The sequence below is a fragment of the Rosa rugosa genome, chromosome 4 (genome assembly GCF_958449725.1).
Source record: "Rosa rugosa chromosome 4, drRosRugo1.1, whole genome shotgun sequence".
Lineage (NCBI taxonomy): Eukaryota > Viridiplantae > Streptophyta > Magnoliopsida > Rosales > Rosaceae > Rosa > Rosa rugosa.
Window position 1 is genome coordinate 21,625,923 of NC_084823.1, and position 18,351 is coordinate 21,644,273.

At 36.9% G+C, this 18,351-nt stretch overlaps 1 protein-coding gene across 4 annotated transcripts; it reads right to left on the reverse strand.

Annotated features, from left to right (window-relative positions):
- Positions 1-735: 735 nt before the first annotated feature.
- LOC133742150 (separase) lies at positions 736-16,524 on the reverse strand. Of its 4 annotated transcripts, none has more exons than XM_062169832.1 (27): positions 15,781-16,524; positions 15,342-15,519; positions 15,156-15,263; positions 13,202-13,336; positions 12,682-13,106; positions 11,978-12,080; positions 11,699-11,824; positions 9,910-10,203; positions 9,713-9,829; positions 9,380-9,601; positions 9,146-9,259; positions 8,850-9,014; positions 8,322-8,690; positions 8,150-8,239; positions 7,746-8,009; positions 7,519-7,642; positions 6,641-7,405; positions 6,115-6,349; positions 5,286-5,388; positions 4,269-4,466; positions 3,808-3,860; positions 3,485-3,714; positions 3,178-3,391; positions 2,609-3,017; positions 1,807-2,046; positions 1,493-1,580; positions 736-1,361 (listed from the first exon to the last, which is right to left on the reverse strand). In XM_062169832.1, the coding sequence occupies exons 1-27, from the start codon at positions 16,404-16,406 to the stop codon at positions 925-927; spliced, it is 6,432 nt and encodes a 2,143-aa protein (XP_062025816.1). In that variant the 5' UTR covers positions 16,407-16,524; the 3' UTR covers positions 736-924. The 4 variants fall into 4 exon arrangements, with proteins under 4 accessions (XP_062025816.1, XP_062025815.1, XP_062025814.1 ...); XM_062169831.1 differs by having other exon boundaries at positions 9,146-9,256; positions 11,978-12,086; XM_062169830.1 differs by having other exon boundaries at positions 11,978-12,086.
- Between the last annotated feature and the right edge of the window lie 1,827 nt (positions 16,525-18,351).

The window sequence follows — 18,351 nt, forward strand, 5'->3', positions numbered from 1 at the left end:
CAACAAGACTGCACGTAAATAACCTCATTTCATACGATCATAATCTCTGCTGACATCTAACTTGAGAGCTAATGGGCATTAATTAGTAGCATTTGTCTTAAACACTAGACGACAGACACAAGGATTGGTCTTAAATAACAGAGTAGGAACTACACTTTCAATTAGTGCTAGAAAGTCCTGCCAAAATCCCTACCTGTCATAAAATTTTGAGCCGATTCCGTTGCTCAGAGTTTGATGAAAAAAGTGAGTATTTCTGTAGGGATCCAATGATTTTTGGAGCGTTTCTTCCGGTACAAATCCTCCTGTTCTAACCAATTTTCCAACCTCTCTTGCAAACGCCTCTGCTCAGATGGATTGGGGGGGAGAGACAACTCCAGCTTACCACTAATAGCGGCCATCTCCACCTGCCAGCCCCAAACACCTCATGCTTCCAATTACAAAGACCAATCCTACTGTTCATCAATTTCCCCATAAAACTGAAATTGCTGAGTCTCCACACAATCAACATGGCAATGCTGTCGTCAGTCCGCACCTCCTAACAGATTCAAGCGATCAGGAAAAGCAACAGGAGGCAAAACCCTAGCTTCAATGAATGTTGGTAAATGGTTAGAGCATGAGGAAGAAAGGTGGAGGGAAGATCTAGACGACAGCATCAGCCAGGGTTTTCTTTGTACAGAGAACTTTGATTTCAAAACATAACCAGCTATTGACATTGGAAAGCTTGAGAAGCGCAGAGGGGAGAAACGGAAAGGATTACAAATTTACAATGGTATATGTTGAATCAACCTTCACTATATCTGTTAGTGGTACTTCGGCTTTACCCTTCTTGAATAATATATACTCATCTGCTAAGATATTGACAAAAACTGGGGGAACAGCTATACAATTAACATCTTTCATATACATTTCTAACCTGTGATGGCACTACAACTCCTTTTTCCATATGCCAGTTGGGACACCATAGCATACTGGTGCTGCTCCAATCAAGAAAGGTAACTGGCAAGTTTTACGTGCTTCGCTCATGAATGATCCAACCTTTGGCCTATGCTCACAAGACAGGTTTGTGGCCAATTTCTTTTTTGTGACTTTCTTGTTGCATTGGGCACAACTCACACAGGGACTCGACCTTGCTTTCAACCAAGAATCAAGCATGGACTTTGCAAATCGGTCAATATCCCTGTCCGTCACATCCCACAAATTGGCGACAATGACAGGAGAACCGGCCAGCAGATAGGATAGTGGAGTACCTTGTGGAACATAACATCCATTCAGTTTCAGAGAACCACTACTGCATCCCATAAGGAGAGTTGCGGCACAGTGTTCCAGTCTCTGAATCTCACGTCTAGGAATATATTGTTGCCCTGTACCACAGCATGTACACAAATAAAAGTTCAAAACGAATTATTAGGAAACCTGTTATGCAAAATAATAGTGCCAGAAGTAACTGTATAGATACAGCAACACATGAGCAATAAGTAAAATCAAAACATACCACATCCATGGCCAAAATACATAAATAGATCATGGCTTTTCAACGCTACTGCCAATTCTTCAGCAGGAGGTGCACATCCGGCCTTCCCCTGTATCGTTATTCAAGTGAAACATTACTGTACTGGACATATATCTGTTTATGACTCATTGTCAAATGCTCGTGCATCTATTTTATAACATAAATTGGTGAGAAATGCAATGATGTGTGTGTGAGTACAGGTAAGATACAGATCCCTACTACAGAACTTCTATTCTAGATTAAAATCTGCATGTTTCTACATGGTATATTCTGTCTTGTATAGAAAGAGCCATTACCTCCAAGTTTTGATCTCTGAACCATGTCTCAAATTCATTTTGTGTATAATTTAGATCACCACTGGGATTCAAAAGATAAAAGGCATCCAAGGGATCTATCAAAGGAAATGAAGTCACAATACTCTGAACTTGATCTTGATTGTGGTAGTTTCTATTGGCTGTTGCCGAAATGCTCCCAACAGAGGGCATGCGATAAACCTCCTGGTTTCTTAGGATTGGTAAATTCTCCCAAGGAAGCATCTGCAGTAATTATTCAGCCGATGAGCTTGTTGAAACGATGATTCTCAATAAAGAAAATTGATGAGAGTTGACTTAGAATATATTACAAAAAGTCATCAATCATATTATCTAAATAACGTGGTCTAACAAGTGTGATAAAATAATGGAAAAGTATCAGGTAAATGTCCGAGTATGTAAGTTGCACTCTACAAAGTGCCTTGTTAGCAAAGAGGAACACAAGCCTAGCCCAATGCATGTATACATGTCAAGGACTGTGGATTCAAAAAGGTGAATGATGAACTAGAGCACTCTCATGAGTTGAAACACCAACTCTACATCCATGCATGCATAAATGATCCAGCAAAAACTTTCAAGAGACTGAAAATAGCTTGGGATTTTCGAAATGTAGTACGAGTACTTGTAAATTAAGCAAGAATTATGTAAAATTTGTTAGAAATTAAATCATAGTAGTAACTTCATTCACTTTTCCATTATACCATTCAACAAGAAAAGGACTTGGCTTAATTTTGGGAAAATTAATCTCTAATATATGAGGAGAAAACATAGGGAATCAAGCACATACCTGCACCTCGTAGTCCACAACTAATATTGTTGGCTCTATATTTAAAGAAGAATGTAAACCTTCAAGCTCATTCACTGCTTCTAAAACTAGTTTGGAGGCCAACTCAGACAAGTTCTCGCCACCATTAGAATCATTACATGATGCCATACACTTCTCTTCCTCTAAATATCCAACTTTACTAACGTAGGAACCTTTCTTAAGACAAAGCTGTGTAACACGTGCACCTCCTTCGAAGGCATATTTGGAACCCCCAAGGATGACTTTCAAAAGACTCTCATCTATCTCCATTTTGCATTTGGATTTCAGATTGCGCACCAGCTTCTTATGTACCAAGTCCAACTGCTTGCAGTTTGACCATTCACCCAGTAGGACAAGTTTCCAAGTACCAAACCATGAATCTTCCAAGTTCCTGGTGCATGAATACATACCTCAGAAGTGAGAAATTATATAGTTTCAAATACTAAAATATGATAGCTAATGTTAACAAACAACAGGTAACCTAATGGCAAGTCACCCAATTAAACCCATGGAAGCCTGCAGACAAAGAGAGGAAGGAGAGTATAACCTACTTCAGAAATTTACCAAGGCGGCGATCAAAATTCTTCCTCTGCACCCACCAGTTAAGCTTTTTCTCATTTGTATCTTGTACAGGATGTTTCACAGATGATGAATGAGTCCCCTCCAATATCAATCTAAACTCTGGAGCTACATCATCAACCACAGTGGAACCCCATGGACAGTGCCAATCCTTTATTCCAGTATAACTAACATCATCTGAATCTCCTGTTGAAATTGACAAATTATTCAGCACTGCAGAACTAATACATCAACTACTACGCGAAATGCTATCAATTTGTGTCTATTAAACAAAATTACCTTCTAATACTGAATCCACTGGCAGAAGCATACTGATAGGTTGATTCTTAGAGTTCAAGCGTGAAACCAGAATCCATGCATGCATGCGTGAAGGAAAACACAACAATTCTTGTAACAAACTAGCATAAGGGCCTCCAAGCACACTTATACAGATGATGGTGGTGCATGGAAGGCCTGAAAAGAATTCTGTCACAAATTCTTCAAGGTCTTGAATTGACTCTGGAGCGACCCTGCATGGAGGTAAGAACAGAAGGTGGGGAAAAACGGTGTTAAAAAGGTTTCACCAAATGATAAACCATATTCTCTGAAGTAACAAGAATAACCTATGTAATTTCTGTGTTTCTGATACCAAGCATGAGCCAGCAACATGTGCCCCCTGAAATAAAGATGCCATTGCATTAACCTATTAGAATATGCTTCAACATAAACCAAAGTAACACCTGGCTTGATTTCTAATTGTGACAATCTGAATAGGAAATCCAAACACTTACAAGTAGAGCAAAGTATAGGCAGTTAGAAACTTTAAAACCAATTAAAGAGCAATGTCAACTTATACTGAGAGGTATGAAAATAATTGTTCCTTTCAATAGTGAACAATATATTTAGTGGAGTAAAAAATTTCCTCAATTCCTGAAAATTACCATTTGCATTGTTCTTGGGGGATAATTACCATTGAACATATGATTGTTCAAACTCTATTATATAAATTGACTGAAAGCATGTAGGTTGATTAGATGCTCGTATAAATATACTAATAAATGAGAAAAGAAGAGTATTGACATACCTCACCGTTTAAAAGGTGTTGGAGTTTACACCTCTCCGATACTTTCGTGAAAAATTGGTAATTGAGATGGGTGCCAATTGAAGCTTGATGAAAATAAGAAGCCCAATGATTTTCGTGGAGCTTTTTGCAAGAAGATGACAAAGAAAAAAGCTCACTTGAGGCAGAAAGTAAAAATATAGCAGCAAGCAATCTAGAAACCTGTTGAAAACCAAAAGTCAATATCACTTTCAACAATAACATGGCATGGCAAATGAATACAAAAAATAATTGGATAAATACAAAAAAACATTATCACTTTCAACAGTTGCACACCTCCTATTCTTTTCTTCTTTTTTCTTTTGGGTCTCATGCATGCCTCCTATTCTTTAATATTTATTTTTATTTGTCACGCTTGCAAAATTACTTACAATTCTTACATTCAGAATATACAGATTACAAATAGTACTCTTAGAAAGTCAGAAGAATACAAAAAATAATTGAAAAATAAGAGTGCAGGGAAAGAGTACAAAATAAAAGCAATGAAGATGATAACAAGGATACTTCAAGTAAGAAAAGCAATCATTAACTTGTTATCTTCCTCGTCAAATTAAAATCCCCATAGGAAAGATGACACTGTGAGCAGCTGGCCCTGAGACTTTCACCATAGGAAAGATCATGCCTTTTGAAAGGAAAAGCTAGGTACAATTGAGTTGAAAACAACAATTTCTTTGGAACTATACATGTTTCAAATCAAGTTACTTATTTTTAACCAAAATGCTCAGAGAAATGCACCTCAAGCAAATGCACCCTTGCATGACATATGCCCTAAAGGGAACTAAATGTTCATAAACAAATAGATTAACACTATACTCCTCTTCACCATCCCATGAAATTTCCCTTAAATTATCACAAGCAAATGCAATGTTAAGTAACTGACTAAGACGTACAATATGACATCACTGACAATACTGCAACACAAGATGTGCAGAATTTCAAGTAGTATGCTCGAATAAGAATAAAAAAGAAAGAAAATTTGACCTTCTGAAAAAGTACAGGAACTTCACGGCAGAGCACAAAAGCTAACATCAGCCAAGACACTAGTTTTGGTAGATGAATATGAGGCAGATCAGAGAAAATAACCCTGGTGAACAGAATAAGCCAGAAAAACAAAAAGAGAGGAAGTTAATATGGTTAGAAAGCAGCACTCAATACTATTACAAAAGTGAAAAATGCACTTAATGTTGACAGTTGCACATGTGATCTTCTATCTGGCAATTGGAATTCAAATTAGGGTGTGTACATCAGCATCCATTGATCGATTAAAATGTGTAGTTTCTCAATTTCTACATGGCCCCTATAGTTTGGTTAATTTTCTACATTAAACAGTGTAGCCATGTAGGCCCAGATCTTATCGCCTAACCCTATACTAAGCACAAAACCAGTTTGATATTTCTTGCCAGGAAGATGTTTTGGATATTTCAATTATTTAAAGCCTATGTTCTTTGGTTTGGTCATAAATATGAGAAACACAAACCGACAACCAAGTAGCACCATGCATGCCCCACCTTGAAATGTATAAGCGAATTCTTTTACAAGATTAAAAGCTAATTGTATGGCAGAATAGTTTACAAGTCAAAACATGGTAACTAAAGTAAACTTGCCTCTGAAATTCTAATACCAGAACTCAGTCTTTGTTAAAATGTGGAACCCCTTTAAAAAGTAAAACAACAGTCAAGAATACTGGGTCATTTGCAATCAAAATATATTTGCCCCAGTTCACATTTGTACCGCTACTAAAGAGAATATATTCTAGCGGAAAAAGTTCAGATGTAAACACAAACCTGCATAAACATACAACTACAATTACCTGGTATTCTTGGAACGAATCTTTAAAGACAGCCAACATATGCTGTACAGTACTTCTGCACGCTCAACACTAAGCACATCCCCAGGGATTTCCTTTGCCATTAAATCAAGCAAGGAAGTCGACGGAATCGATGAGGTAGTTATACAAAATGGGTTCCTGCTGACTAAAATCAATATGCTTTGCAGGATAAATTCATTTGTTTCATGAATTTGACCTTGATTCTCCAAACAATTTCCTGTATGTAAAAGAAAAACAGTAACAAATGAGGGCTCCTAAACCATGAACAGTGCCATTGGCACTGACCTACAATTGCCTACATTGGTGTCGAATATAAGGTCATGAATATGGCCATGGCTTGAATTTTCATTTTTAATAATTTAAGTATATTTGTAAATGTCCTTAAATATAATTTTGAAGGAAATAAACATTAAACAATGAGTGCCATAAGTATCTTAGGAGTGCTAAAACCTACATTAGCATGCTGCTATTAATAAGTAAAAGATCACAACATGCAGATGCACCATACCTAATCCTGTCAGAAGCCTGAGAGAGAGACGCCTACGGACATACTCCCATTTCAAATCTACAAAGTTTTTCAGTAGCCCAGATTCCATAACTTCCATGGGAAGACAATGCCAACACCTCATTTTGTTGCAAATGCATGTTAGGTCAGACCCATATGAAACCTCACAAGTTTTCAAATCCAAAAGAAAGTCATTGTTACTTAAATTATCAGAAGAATCACACTCAGTGCTTCGTTTCAAATGTTTTGGATGACCAACTTGGACACCAGTACCTCTTACACTTTGGTTCTGAGAAGATTGGCATCTAGACCGAGTTGACCTCAAATTATACTCAGGAACTGAACCTTGATCCCTCCCCACTGGTTTTCGGGCATTCTTAGTCCTAGACTTTTTAGCTTCTATCTTGCTTTTTGGTTCCACCTTGGTTTCCGCAAAATGACTAGAAATACTGCCAGCAGAATATCCAACTTCTTTAAGTACAGTTTGTCCAGGGCAACTAACAGAATTTTGCCACTCAGAAAGGTTTAGCTTGGTAAGTGCTGATTTGTACAAACTTTCAGCATAAGACAATTTCTCCAAAGATGCACTCCTTGAACTATAAAATTTGCTTTGGTATAAATCACCAAGATTCAGTTTAACAGTTGCTTTCTGCATCAATCTGCACTTTACGCAAGAAATATCTTTTGCACTAGCCTTCAAATATTGGTTGGCACTTTGAAGTTCCTTCTCTGCCAAATCCCAAAGCTGTTTCTTATGATACAGTTTTCCTGAAGAGATTCAAAAGAAAAACATGAATTAGCCTCCTTCTGACCCCAGAAGGGAGTGAGGAAATCATCACGTGACAATAGAACAACGAACAAAGCAAAGTGGGTTGCTATACCTAAGACCGAACAAAATGCAACTGCAAATAGTGGCAAGCTTTGTGAGCAGGAAATAGTCTTTCCCCACTGTAAAACTACCTCGGCCTCAGCTCCATTTCCAACTATTTCATGGATAATCCCTACCTGCAGGTTTTGTGAGACATCAAATTCCAAATATAATTTCAATTAATGATAGGTCACTCTTAAATCCTAAATTAGAAGGGTTAACAAGAATAGAAAGAAATACCTGAAGAGTACTTTCAAGATAACATTGAAGTACATTATAGGGACTAAGATAACAGTTTTCCAAGTTACATGAACTGGTGTCAAAGGACCAAACTTCACGGGCAACTGATCGTTTAACTTCCAGATTATGATCTTCGAGTGTAAACTTCTGATAGGTATCCCTAGTTTCATTGTACTTTTCAGCCTTTCGTACGAAAGAGTACGCAAACTTCTTTTGGAATAGTTCAAGGCGTAACTGGTGAGCTTCCATTGCATATGATAGAGCCTAGATATATTGAAAGAGAGGAACAACAAAGTCAACATACAGGATTTCCAAGTTAAATACCAATCATATCTGAATATCAAGTAATTAACAGAAAATTTGCATTTAATCATAAAACTGGAATCAAAATCGATTGAAGTTACCTCAACTAACTGTCCATTTGAAACTAGTCTTTCACATAAATCATAGTAGAGATATGCAGCTACATAAGCCGACTCACTTGATACAGGAACCTATAAGAGTAACAAGTATACTGTGGTTATTTTGCGTCATTAAGGCATAAGAATTCATGGTAGAAACTTGAGAGGAACTTACACTTGAAATAAGTTCAAGAGCAGCTTTTTTAACTTCATCAACTGTGATTTCACATCGGAACAAGCTTGCATGATTGCATGGGCCCCAAGGTAAATTTGTAAATAGAAATGAGAAATTATGTTGGAAGCCTATTACCAATTGTTGGGATCCTTTAAGATAATCTATCCAAAAATCAATAGACTTTGGAAGTTCACCAAAATGATCTGATAAGCTCATGATGAGTGCATCATTAACAGGTGAAGTACAAAGGGCATGACTAACTCTCCTGCACTCCCACAATCTGACCAAGCACTTCTCTAACGGGATATTTTTCCAGTTAAATAATCTAATCAAAAGCCTATATATATCATGGTAATAATCCATGTGACCCTGAAAAAATAAAAGCAAAGAAAGCGATAAATCAATAGGCAAACCTTGATGGATGACATTGCAAATTATTCTCACATGCTTTCCCAATTATAAAAAAACAAAAATTTAGTAATCCTTTCATGTGGAACCTAAAGCAGCACTAAAGGTACAAAGACGAACCTTGATAGACAACAAATCAATAATATTGTATAGGAGCATCATCGTATTTTCAGACACCATTAAACATTTGTCATCTGGAGAGCAATTGTCATCTGGAGAGCACATGTCTGTAGTAGAAATGCCCAACCATGCATCAAGGGCAGCACGGATATCTTGAAACATTTTCTGTTTGTAACAAAACAGTCAAACGGTAAGACAAAAATTGTTAAAACCAGTTGGATGAAAACATTAAGATGAGATAGGATGCAGTTGAGCATTAAGTATTCAATTCTGGAAACTAGTTTATGCAATAACACCTCTGATTGTGGTTCATCCTCCTGGGTACAAAGCGCGCGTAAGCAATATGCCACAGCTAATTCATGGCGAGGAGATGTTTGATGGATACTGGTGTTATTGTACATCTTACTCTGCTTCGGTAACTAATTCATGTCAGTCAAAAATCCAACTCCAAAATGTTTCAAAGACTTGCACTCTAATCTAAAGAGAAGGTACTAAGATATCAAAAAGAAAAAATTATCTGAATTGCTTACAAGTGAAGATATTGCTTCTGATAAACAATGAATACAGTCTTTTAGACCTTCGATCCCAGAAAGTTTTAACGCTCTTCCCTTTCTCACTAAAATTCTTGCTTTTTGTAACCAACTGTCTGGTGTCACATACACATCTTGCAGTAGTATGTTTATAATTTGCATTTGCATCTTCTGACAAAACTCGGGGTTCACAGCATACATTTTCTCGTAAGCAAGAAGTCCCTATGAAGTTCAAGATGGAAAAGTAGAAGAAAATGATATTACTCACTGATAGCCTACAGAATCTATAAAGCCTGACCTCAAAGTGAAAAGAAACCCATAAAACATTCTAACCTGCTCCAAGATTATCTCAGTTGTCTTCTTTGATATTTTCTTAGAAGATGACAGCAGACTGTATAAGGTTGGACCGCTATCCTCAATATGCATATTGTTACAGCATTTACATTCCATCTGATATGACAGAAAAAAATTAATTACAATAAACATCATGTAAGTAAACACATTATAAAACTTTCAGACGCTATGGCTACCTTAACCCACTGCTTCACCACAGACATTGGACCTGGCAGCCTCCCAAACAAATTTGCTGCAATAGACCAAGTTTCAAGGCACTCTGCCATAGCTCTTTTCACCTCATGATTATCAACTTGGTTAAGAATATCCAATAGAAAAGCACTTCCTGTACACGACTCATTCAAGACATCTAAAATAGTATCTTCAGAAGGATCAGCACTGGCGACCTTTAATTTGCCTGCAAACAGTTCACAGAGATGTATAACACGAGTCCAAGATGCCTTGCAGGAAAGCTTCAAAGCCTCTGAAGCCTGCAGACATAGATTACAAAGTCATGCAAAAGAAATTACTTCCTAAAAACTTCTCAAGTACCAAATATGCTTTTTGACAAATTATGTTACAGAAATAGGAAAAGATGACCTTCAAAATTACCCCCAAAGTTTACTTCTATCACCGGAAACAACGAATCTGGTTACACTCATTCATATGTGAAACATATCTGAAGAGCCTAAAAGAGAGTAAGAACCAAATTTTTGTTTTCAAAGGACCAGGACTAAAACCAAAAGAAAAAAATAATAATAAAGAAACGGGTTCATGAAAAATAAATTAGTTCCTTGCCAAAAAACTCTGCCCCAGCCGAAGTGAAAATACGAGTTCAAAAGTTAGCATAGGGCATTATCTAAACTTTATGCCATGTTAGAAATTGGATTTTGAGACCCATAAAGTGTGGGTAGATGTTTTTCTTTATTCCCTTATAGATTGCTTCTGAATTAACTTGAAGTGCTAATACATTTTATCATCTCCTTCAAGAAACACATTTTGTAGATGGAGAATGAAAGCAACAGGAGTGTGATACAGAACAATTAGCATAAACATGCAGATTTTGTTGTAGACATCATAATCCCCTGGAGGTATTGATACAGTGTATTAAAGTCTATACAATTCATCTTCGCAACAAGCGTTACACAACTATGCCATGCTTACTACATCAGTGTTGTGCATCAGCATGATGCAAGTAAAACAACCTCTGCATACTAATGTCCATTCATTACTTTAACTAGAAAAATTGTACGTTTATGCCATGCTTACGACATCAGTGTAGTGCATCTACTCTACATTTTGCAAGTAAAACACCCTCTGCATACTAATGTCCATCCATTACTTTAACTAAAAACAATGTAACCAAATAACAGTAAGGAGATAGAGAGAAATGATATCTATTTCATTCACTTTTTCGGTCTGAGTTGACAAATAGAGATAGAGATAAATGATTGAAATTAACAGTCTAAAAACCTTTTTGTCTGCTAAGACTCTCTTCTTTCTCTAGGTAGAGAGAGATGGAGAGAGTGGGGATAAGTGTTTTGTTTGGGTCGTGAATATTCCTAAAATTAATCAAGAGTTTCACAGTTTCTTTTCTATCTATCCAGACAAAACTAAAGGAAAATAAACATCTCCTCTCTTTTCTCTCCCATCTATTATATTCTAACTTAAACACACTATAACCAGTGATAGACCAGATGCATCAAATATATGGAACATCAACCTCTGCCTAGGGAATTACATTTAAACTTAATCTTCACGAACTGTAAAGAAAAGTAAACTACTAAAAATAATGTGATAAAAATTGTTCTTAATTGAAGATGCAACCACAAGTAATAGCTCACTATTGAACGAATTCATTGAAGACATAAAAGCACTTATACACCTAAGAATATCAAAGAAAACAAGTAGAAGATAATAAAGATCAACATTATCTTAGACTAAACAGAATCCCTGTCACTAAAATATCATTCTGTAAAACAATACCTCATTCAGCTCCTTGTTTTTGTACAAACGTGTACCAGTATTGTAGAGAGAGACATATATATGCTTTAGACCATCAAGTTGAATCCATTCACTGGTAATGACATGGTTCAGTATTTGTGCACTCTTCTGAAATAAGGAAACACAAGCTAATAGTCAAATTTAAGCAGATAATATGATGTTGTAAAACGAGTTATTAAGTAAAATATATAGACTACTAGTGTGAGAAAAAAAAAATTGGGACAATTATCCATATCAGTATTACTCCATAAGAATGACAACCTGCATGTTAAGCTTCGTTCTGGTGGAAAGTATAAAAGCAGCCACAGAAGCACGAAGGATGCTGTTGTGCTTAAATCCATCTATATCTATCTCACAAGTAATTCTGTACCTAGAGACAAGCATATAACAGTGGAACATTATTACAAACTCAAACTGATAATAAAGCATGTGATACAATCAGACAATAAATCAAAAAATACGCAGACAAAGTTCACAAATTTAAAAAGTTCAAGCAACTCAGCTTCTTAACAGCTAAGCAGGAAAAAAAATAGCTAACAATATTAAAGCCAACAGATACATCTAACATGCAAATAGCTAATTCCCAGTAAAACAAAGAAAAATTAAAATAAAATTACTAGGCTACAAGTTTTTGGAAAATCACTCTCAGGGGTAGTTATTCATTGTATGTAACAGTTAAGCACAAAAAATAAAATAAAGCAAACAGATACATCTAACATGTAAATAGCTAATTCCCAGTTAAACAATGAAAAATAAAATTAAAGACAACTTTTCCTTTAATCACCATATAATTCCTCCCTCCCCTCCCCTCCTCCTCCCGGCAGTAAAAGAGAGAAAGGAATTGAACAGAACACCAAGTTCAGTTTAAAGACAACCAGAATATAGAACTCCTCTACAGATGTGCTCTTATAATTTGATATATTATAGCAAAGAAACAAGAACACTGAACTTATAAATTCACTCACGTTTGTAAAGAAAGGAACAAATCATATAACTGATGAAATGCACCCTGGATAACACACAGTTCACTAGAAACAGAGGCAGCTCCATTATCAGCAAAAATCTGTTTCTTTCCCGAATATACTAAGTCAACAAGTGGATGGCATAAGAACTCCAATGCATTAAAATAAGGCAGAAGATAATCCTTTAAATCCTTCTGCACGTGACTCATGGAAAACCCACTTTTGGAAATATCATTTGTACCAATTTGGAAATAACTTTCTAATGAATCAAGACAATCTGACAAATCAGTCATTGTATCCTCATCATCAAGCAACATTCTAATTGCACCTCCAGGAGATGTAAGATCCTCATCCTTTGACTTTATACTACAATCAATGTAGTGCAAACCAGTAGCATAAAGTCTTAGAATCAAATTTAAAGGTGGATCCTGCAAAGCAAATTAATTTCTAATTACAACACGACGAAGGAAAATAGGGCAACAGAGATGAAATTTGATAAGAGGAAATCACATAAATAACATACCTGATCAAAGTGAGTTATTAATTTTTTTGAATGAGATCTCATAGTACCAGAAAGATTTGTACTTGCAGTTCGACACTTATTGGCACAATAAGCAATAAGTTCAATAAAATCTTTTCCTGAATATTCGACCTCAGCCTGCCAAATGTAATTTTATAGAAGTTAGACCAATTCTGGGACAGACGAATTTAGTAATGAACCGGTAACTGATTATGTTCACACAATGAACTTGAAAGTAACAAGCATACAACAGCACCACGGAAAGCAAAGAGATTTCGATACGAAGCTCAAACCAAGATTATTATGAGGTATATACAGATAAATTTTGAAAGGCTGTCCATCAACAGTAACTCAACAAAAGAGATAAGTGGAAGTACTAAAACAGTAAAACCTATGCATCAGTACTGGTGCAAAAGAAAAAAAATAAAACATACAATAACACCAAATAACTATTTTTTGCAATTAACGGTTCTGGAATGGCATTAAAAACAATGATCTTGAGAAAAAAAAAAGTATAAAACAATTTTGTTTTTGTCATGTCCAATAAGTAATATTCTATTGTAATCTACGTAAGGAAGATAAATTCAACTAGCCAGAAAATAAAATGGAAAAACAAAATAAAAAGGAAATCTAGCTTTAGTTTGTAGACTCTTCAAGACCTTTGGTCAAGATGGAAAGGGTCAAAAGATGGCATACCAAGTTCATAATTTCATTCAATTCTAATGCATCAACGCATTTATTATTGCATGTGAACTATAGTATATTATAGAACTACGATATAAGATTATGTTAGAACATATATTTCTAATGTCAAATATACCTTTAGAGAAACTGAAACTGATATACATGCTGTTAGAAGATTATCCAATATTAGGACTGTTTAATGGACAGCAAAATTTACAGAAAGTTTTGATAAAATACTAAGTTTATGATCATGTAAATACATTTTTTCATTAGAAAAGAATTCAGTTTGTCACTGATAAAAGTAAAAAAGAACAGGTAAAGACTTATTAGATGTTGCGATTTAAATAGGGAAAATCATTTTGCTATACTGCATCCTAAGAAAAAGAAGGTGATAAATTGGAGCATCAATGAGAAATCATTTAAAAGCTGGAGATTAAATACCTCTTGGGATCCTTGTAAGAATTAAAGAAATTAACTATATATTACAGTTATGTCGAGCTAATCTTCTACTAGTTGTACAATAACATAGATTAGATACATACTTCATAACATTATAGAGAAACCCTAGCCCTAATTTGATAAAAAAAAAAATTTAAAAAAAGTGCTGACACTAATTTATTAATGAGATGGTACTAAAAAGAGACAATTTGCATACTTGATCTTATAATGAGATGTTACACAATTATATGCATGTATATTTAAAAGAATATAGCAAACAAAAGCAAAAGACACCAAGAAATTTCTTAACAACAAGAAAACTATGGAGTCCCTCAGTAACCTAGCAGAAAGGGGCATTGCCTGAAGACCCTAGGAGGGGGATACAACAATAAAATCTGCTTGGTTTTGGGATCCAATTCACAAGAGATTACATCACTGAACTTTTTGGACAAAACACAAAACATTTGCTGCTGGGGTTAAGAGTAACTCAATTTAGCAAAGACATTTACATCAGAATAAAATTTTACTTCATTTGCAAAAGACTTTGGACCGAGAAAAATATGGCACAAGGGTTTTCGGTTTTCATCCTTGAAAATATATATATATCCATAAGTCCGAAAATTGCACAGTTATCATGTTTCTGATACTCTGACATTTGGTTGAAACAGAAGTCAAATGTGTACTACATAATGGCTCGTCCTTGAAGCCTATATATTGACACTGAACATTGGCATGGGGACTGATAATTGAAGAATATAGACATTAGTCAAACCACATTCTCGGTGGTCAATCTACATAGAACACAGCTACCATTATAGAACACAGCTACCATTACCTTGCATTCATCAACAAGGGAGTCAAACAAGCATAACAATGTGTTACTGATCAATGAGGAACTAGTCTCTTGTAATGAAAATACAGCTGAACATATTCGACGGGCGCACTGCATAAAAAAATGCCGATTAGATATGCACATCGAATCTCCCAGTACATAAATAACTAAAAATCAATCTTATGTAACCTTGAACATATGATCTTTGATGGATGACTTTGCATACTCGCTCACTGTTATGCGGCAGAACTTGCATACGAGATTTGCTCCCAAGGATGATAGCTCCCGGACTAAAAAAAGAGTACACCTCTCGAGATAAATGGCAAGCTGTCTGTGCACCTTGTCATGTACAGTTTCATCTAACACCCTGCAACATTTGATGACAGATGAACGAATGAGAAAATTACTAACATCATCACAGCAAGTATCTATGCTTAATGGTCTGGAACAAGTTCATGGTTTATCATTTCGGCTATGAACTCGCATTTCAAACCTATAACCAAACAAACATATACTAGATAGTTACGGCAATTGACGAAATGATTGAATAGTTAAGAATTTCTAGTTTCTCAATTTTGCAGCAACCAAACATAGAATACTTTGAAAATAGAATATCACATTCACTGACCTAAACCAAGGTCCCAACTCCTCAACCATACAAAGCAGCCGCTCATACACCTCGGCTTCCTGGCTTTGAATTAACGAAGCACACTTGGCTAGCATCCACACCACTTCTCCAAGCAAAGCCCCAAACTCCTTATCGCAGCCTCCCTGCTCGACACCTGGCACAAATCTACGGTCCAAATTCACCGGTTTCGTTCCCAATTCAATCGCCTTGAAGCTCTTCAAAACCCTAAGCGCCTCGGACTCGGCATCCTTGTGGCGGCCCCAGGCCTCGAATGCATAAACCAACCGGATCCTCTGGATGTGAAACTTGTAGGGCTTGCCGGAAAATTGGGAGGAGACGGCGTCCATGGAGTCGAGGCAGAGGCGGTAGATATCGAACAATTCGGGGGCAAATTTGGCATCTAGCTTTGACGGATCGGCGAGCCGTTTGGGGAGGATGGCTAAGGCGCGGTTGAGGAAGGGGGTGAATTTTTTGGCGAGAGAGCGTTGTAGGGTTTGGTGGTCGGTTGAGGTCTTCTTTTTGTGAAGGTCGGCGAATGGGTTTAGGTAGTCGGAGATGAGGCGATGAATCCCGGCGGAATCGGCGGATTCGAGCTTGGAGAGGAGAGTTTCGGTGGCGGAGGCCATGGCGGTGATGAGAGTGAGTGTGAATGGCCTTTCGGAAATGAAGCGTATTTGGGAATCTATGGGTTTTGGTCTTAAAGGCGCGAAGACAGAAGCGCTTATTTCAAAACAACAAAATTGAAAAAAATTCGCCAAAAGAAAATGGGAGGCCAATAATATCCAATATCCTTATATCCCAATAACGGTAGTGTTGTAAAAAATAAAAATATTTAATTTATAAAATGGGGAGTGTTATCAGAGCAAGTTCACCCGTTGGTCATCAGGTCATGGTAGGAAACTATTCACTGCCACTGGATGTTTGCTTCCACCCGTTGGGTCAGGGTCACCAGTCAGTTACTGTTCATCGAATATTTTATTATTATTTTTTTGGAAAATGAGAAATGTATTATGTAAATAAATAGTATTGATGAACAATTTGGAAATGCAACCAAAGAAAATTTTATGGGTAGACAAATTATATGTCCACCGACACTTTTTTTTTTTTTTTTTAACTTCACCGACACTTTTATCGCTTGCACACCACCGACAAAGTTTTTTAAAAGTGTGAAAAAAATTTAAAACTCTACCGACACTTTTATCACATGTACACCACCGACAATTTTTTTGAAATGAGTAAGTGATAACTTGTCAACACTTTTATCTGTATGAAAAATTTCAATAAATAGACATAATGTTTTTACTACATACACACACCATCCGAGCTTAACAAACTTTCACCCTTTTCATATCTCTAGCATTACATATTTCCTCAATTTCCCTCGTTTCAATGAATAGGTTGTGGGATCAAATTCGACGATCTCAGGATGAAGATGATGAAGAGATGATGCCACCAATGCCATTGTCATCGCTGCAGTCGCAGAAGAATCTGGAAACCAACACCGAGGGCGCGGTTCTCATCCAGGTCGTGCACCAAATGAGGAAAGACTTAGAGAAGAAATGGGCAAAAATATGATGGCCGACTACTTTGTCGACCGGCCAGTGTTCAAAGATTGGGAGTTCCGAACACGTTACAGGATGAGTCTCAATCTCTTCAAGCGTATATCTACTGACCTTTGCCAGTATGATCGTTACTTTGTTCAAAAGTCAGATGCTACCAAGAAAGTCGGACTGCTTCCTTGCGAATGCTTGCTTACGGTACTGGGGCAGATCAATGTGTTGAGTATTTTCGGATGGCGAAATTCACCTCCGTCGCAGCCCTTCAGCGATTTACACGAGGAATTGTTGATTTTTACTCAGCAGAATACCTCTGCGCTCCTACTGCTGTCGACCTCAGACGACTTCTTGCCAAAGCTGAGAGGAGAGGTTTTCCAGGAATAATTGGGAGCATTGACTGTATGCATTGGCAATGGAAGAATTGTCCGACAGGTTGGGCTAGAGAATATAGTGGTAGGAAACAAATCCCCACTATCATCCTGGAAGCAGTCGCATCTTACAACACCTGGATTTGGCACGCATTCTTTGGAATGCCCGGGGCATGCAACGACCTCAACTTCTTGGCAAAGTCTCCGTTGTTTGATGAGCTTACTGCCGGTAGAGCACCTCAGATCCAATTCAAAGTTAATAACAGATTTCACAGTTTATGGTACTATCTCGCTAACGGTATTTATCCTCAATGAGCGACTTTCTTGAAAACAGTTCGAAATCCTACACGCCCGAAGGAAATCGAGTTTGCAAAGGCTCAAGAGGGGTATAGGAAGGATGTAGAAAGATGTTTTGGTATATTACAGTCACGCTTTGGTATTGTTAGAGGAACTGCTCGTGGGTGGCATAAAGAGGACCTTCGATACATCATGTTGACTTGTATTATATTACACAACATGATTGTCGAGGATGAACGACCTGAAGACAGCGATGATGAGTTGGAGTCCGATGATGAAGAGGATAACAATATGAGGCCTAGGATTGCTGAGGTATGGAAGGGACCAACCGGTAGAGACTTTGATCATGT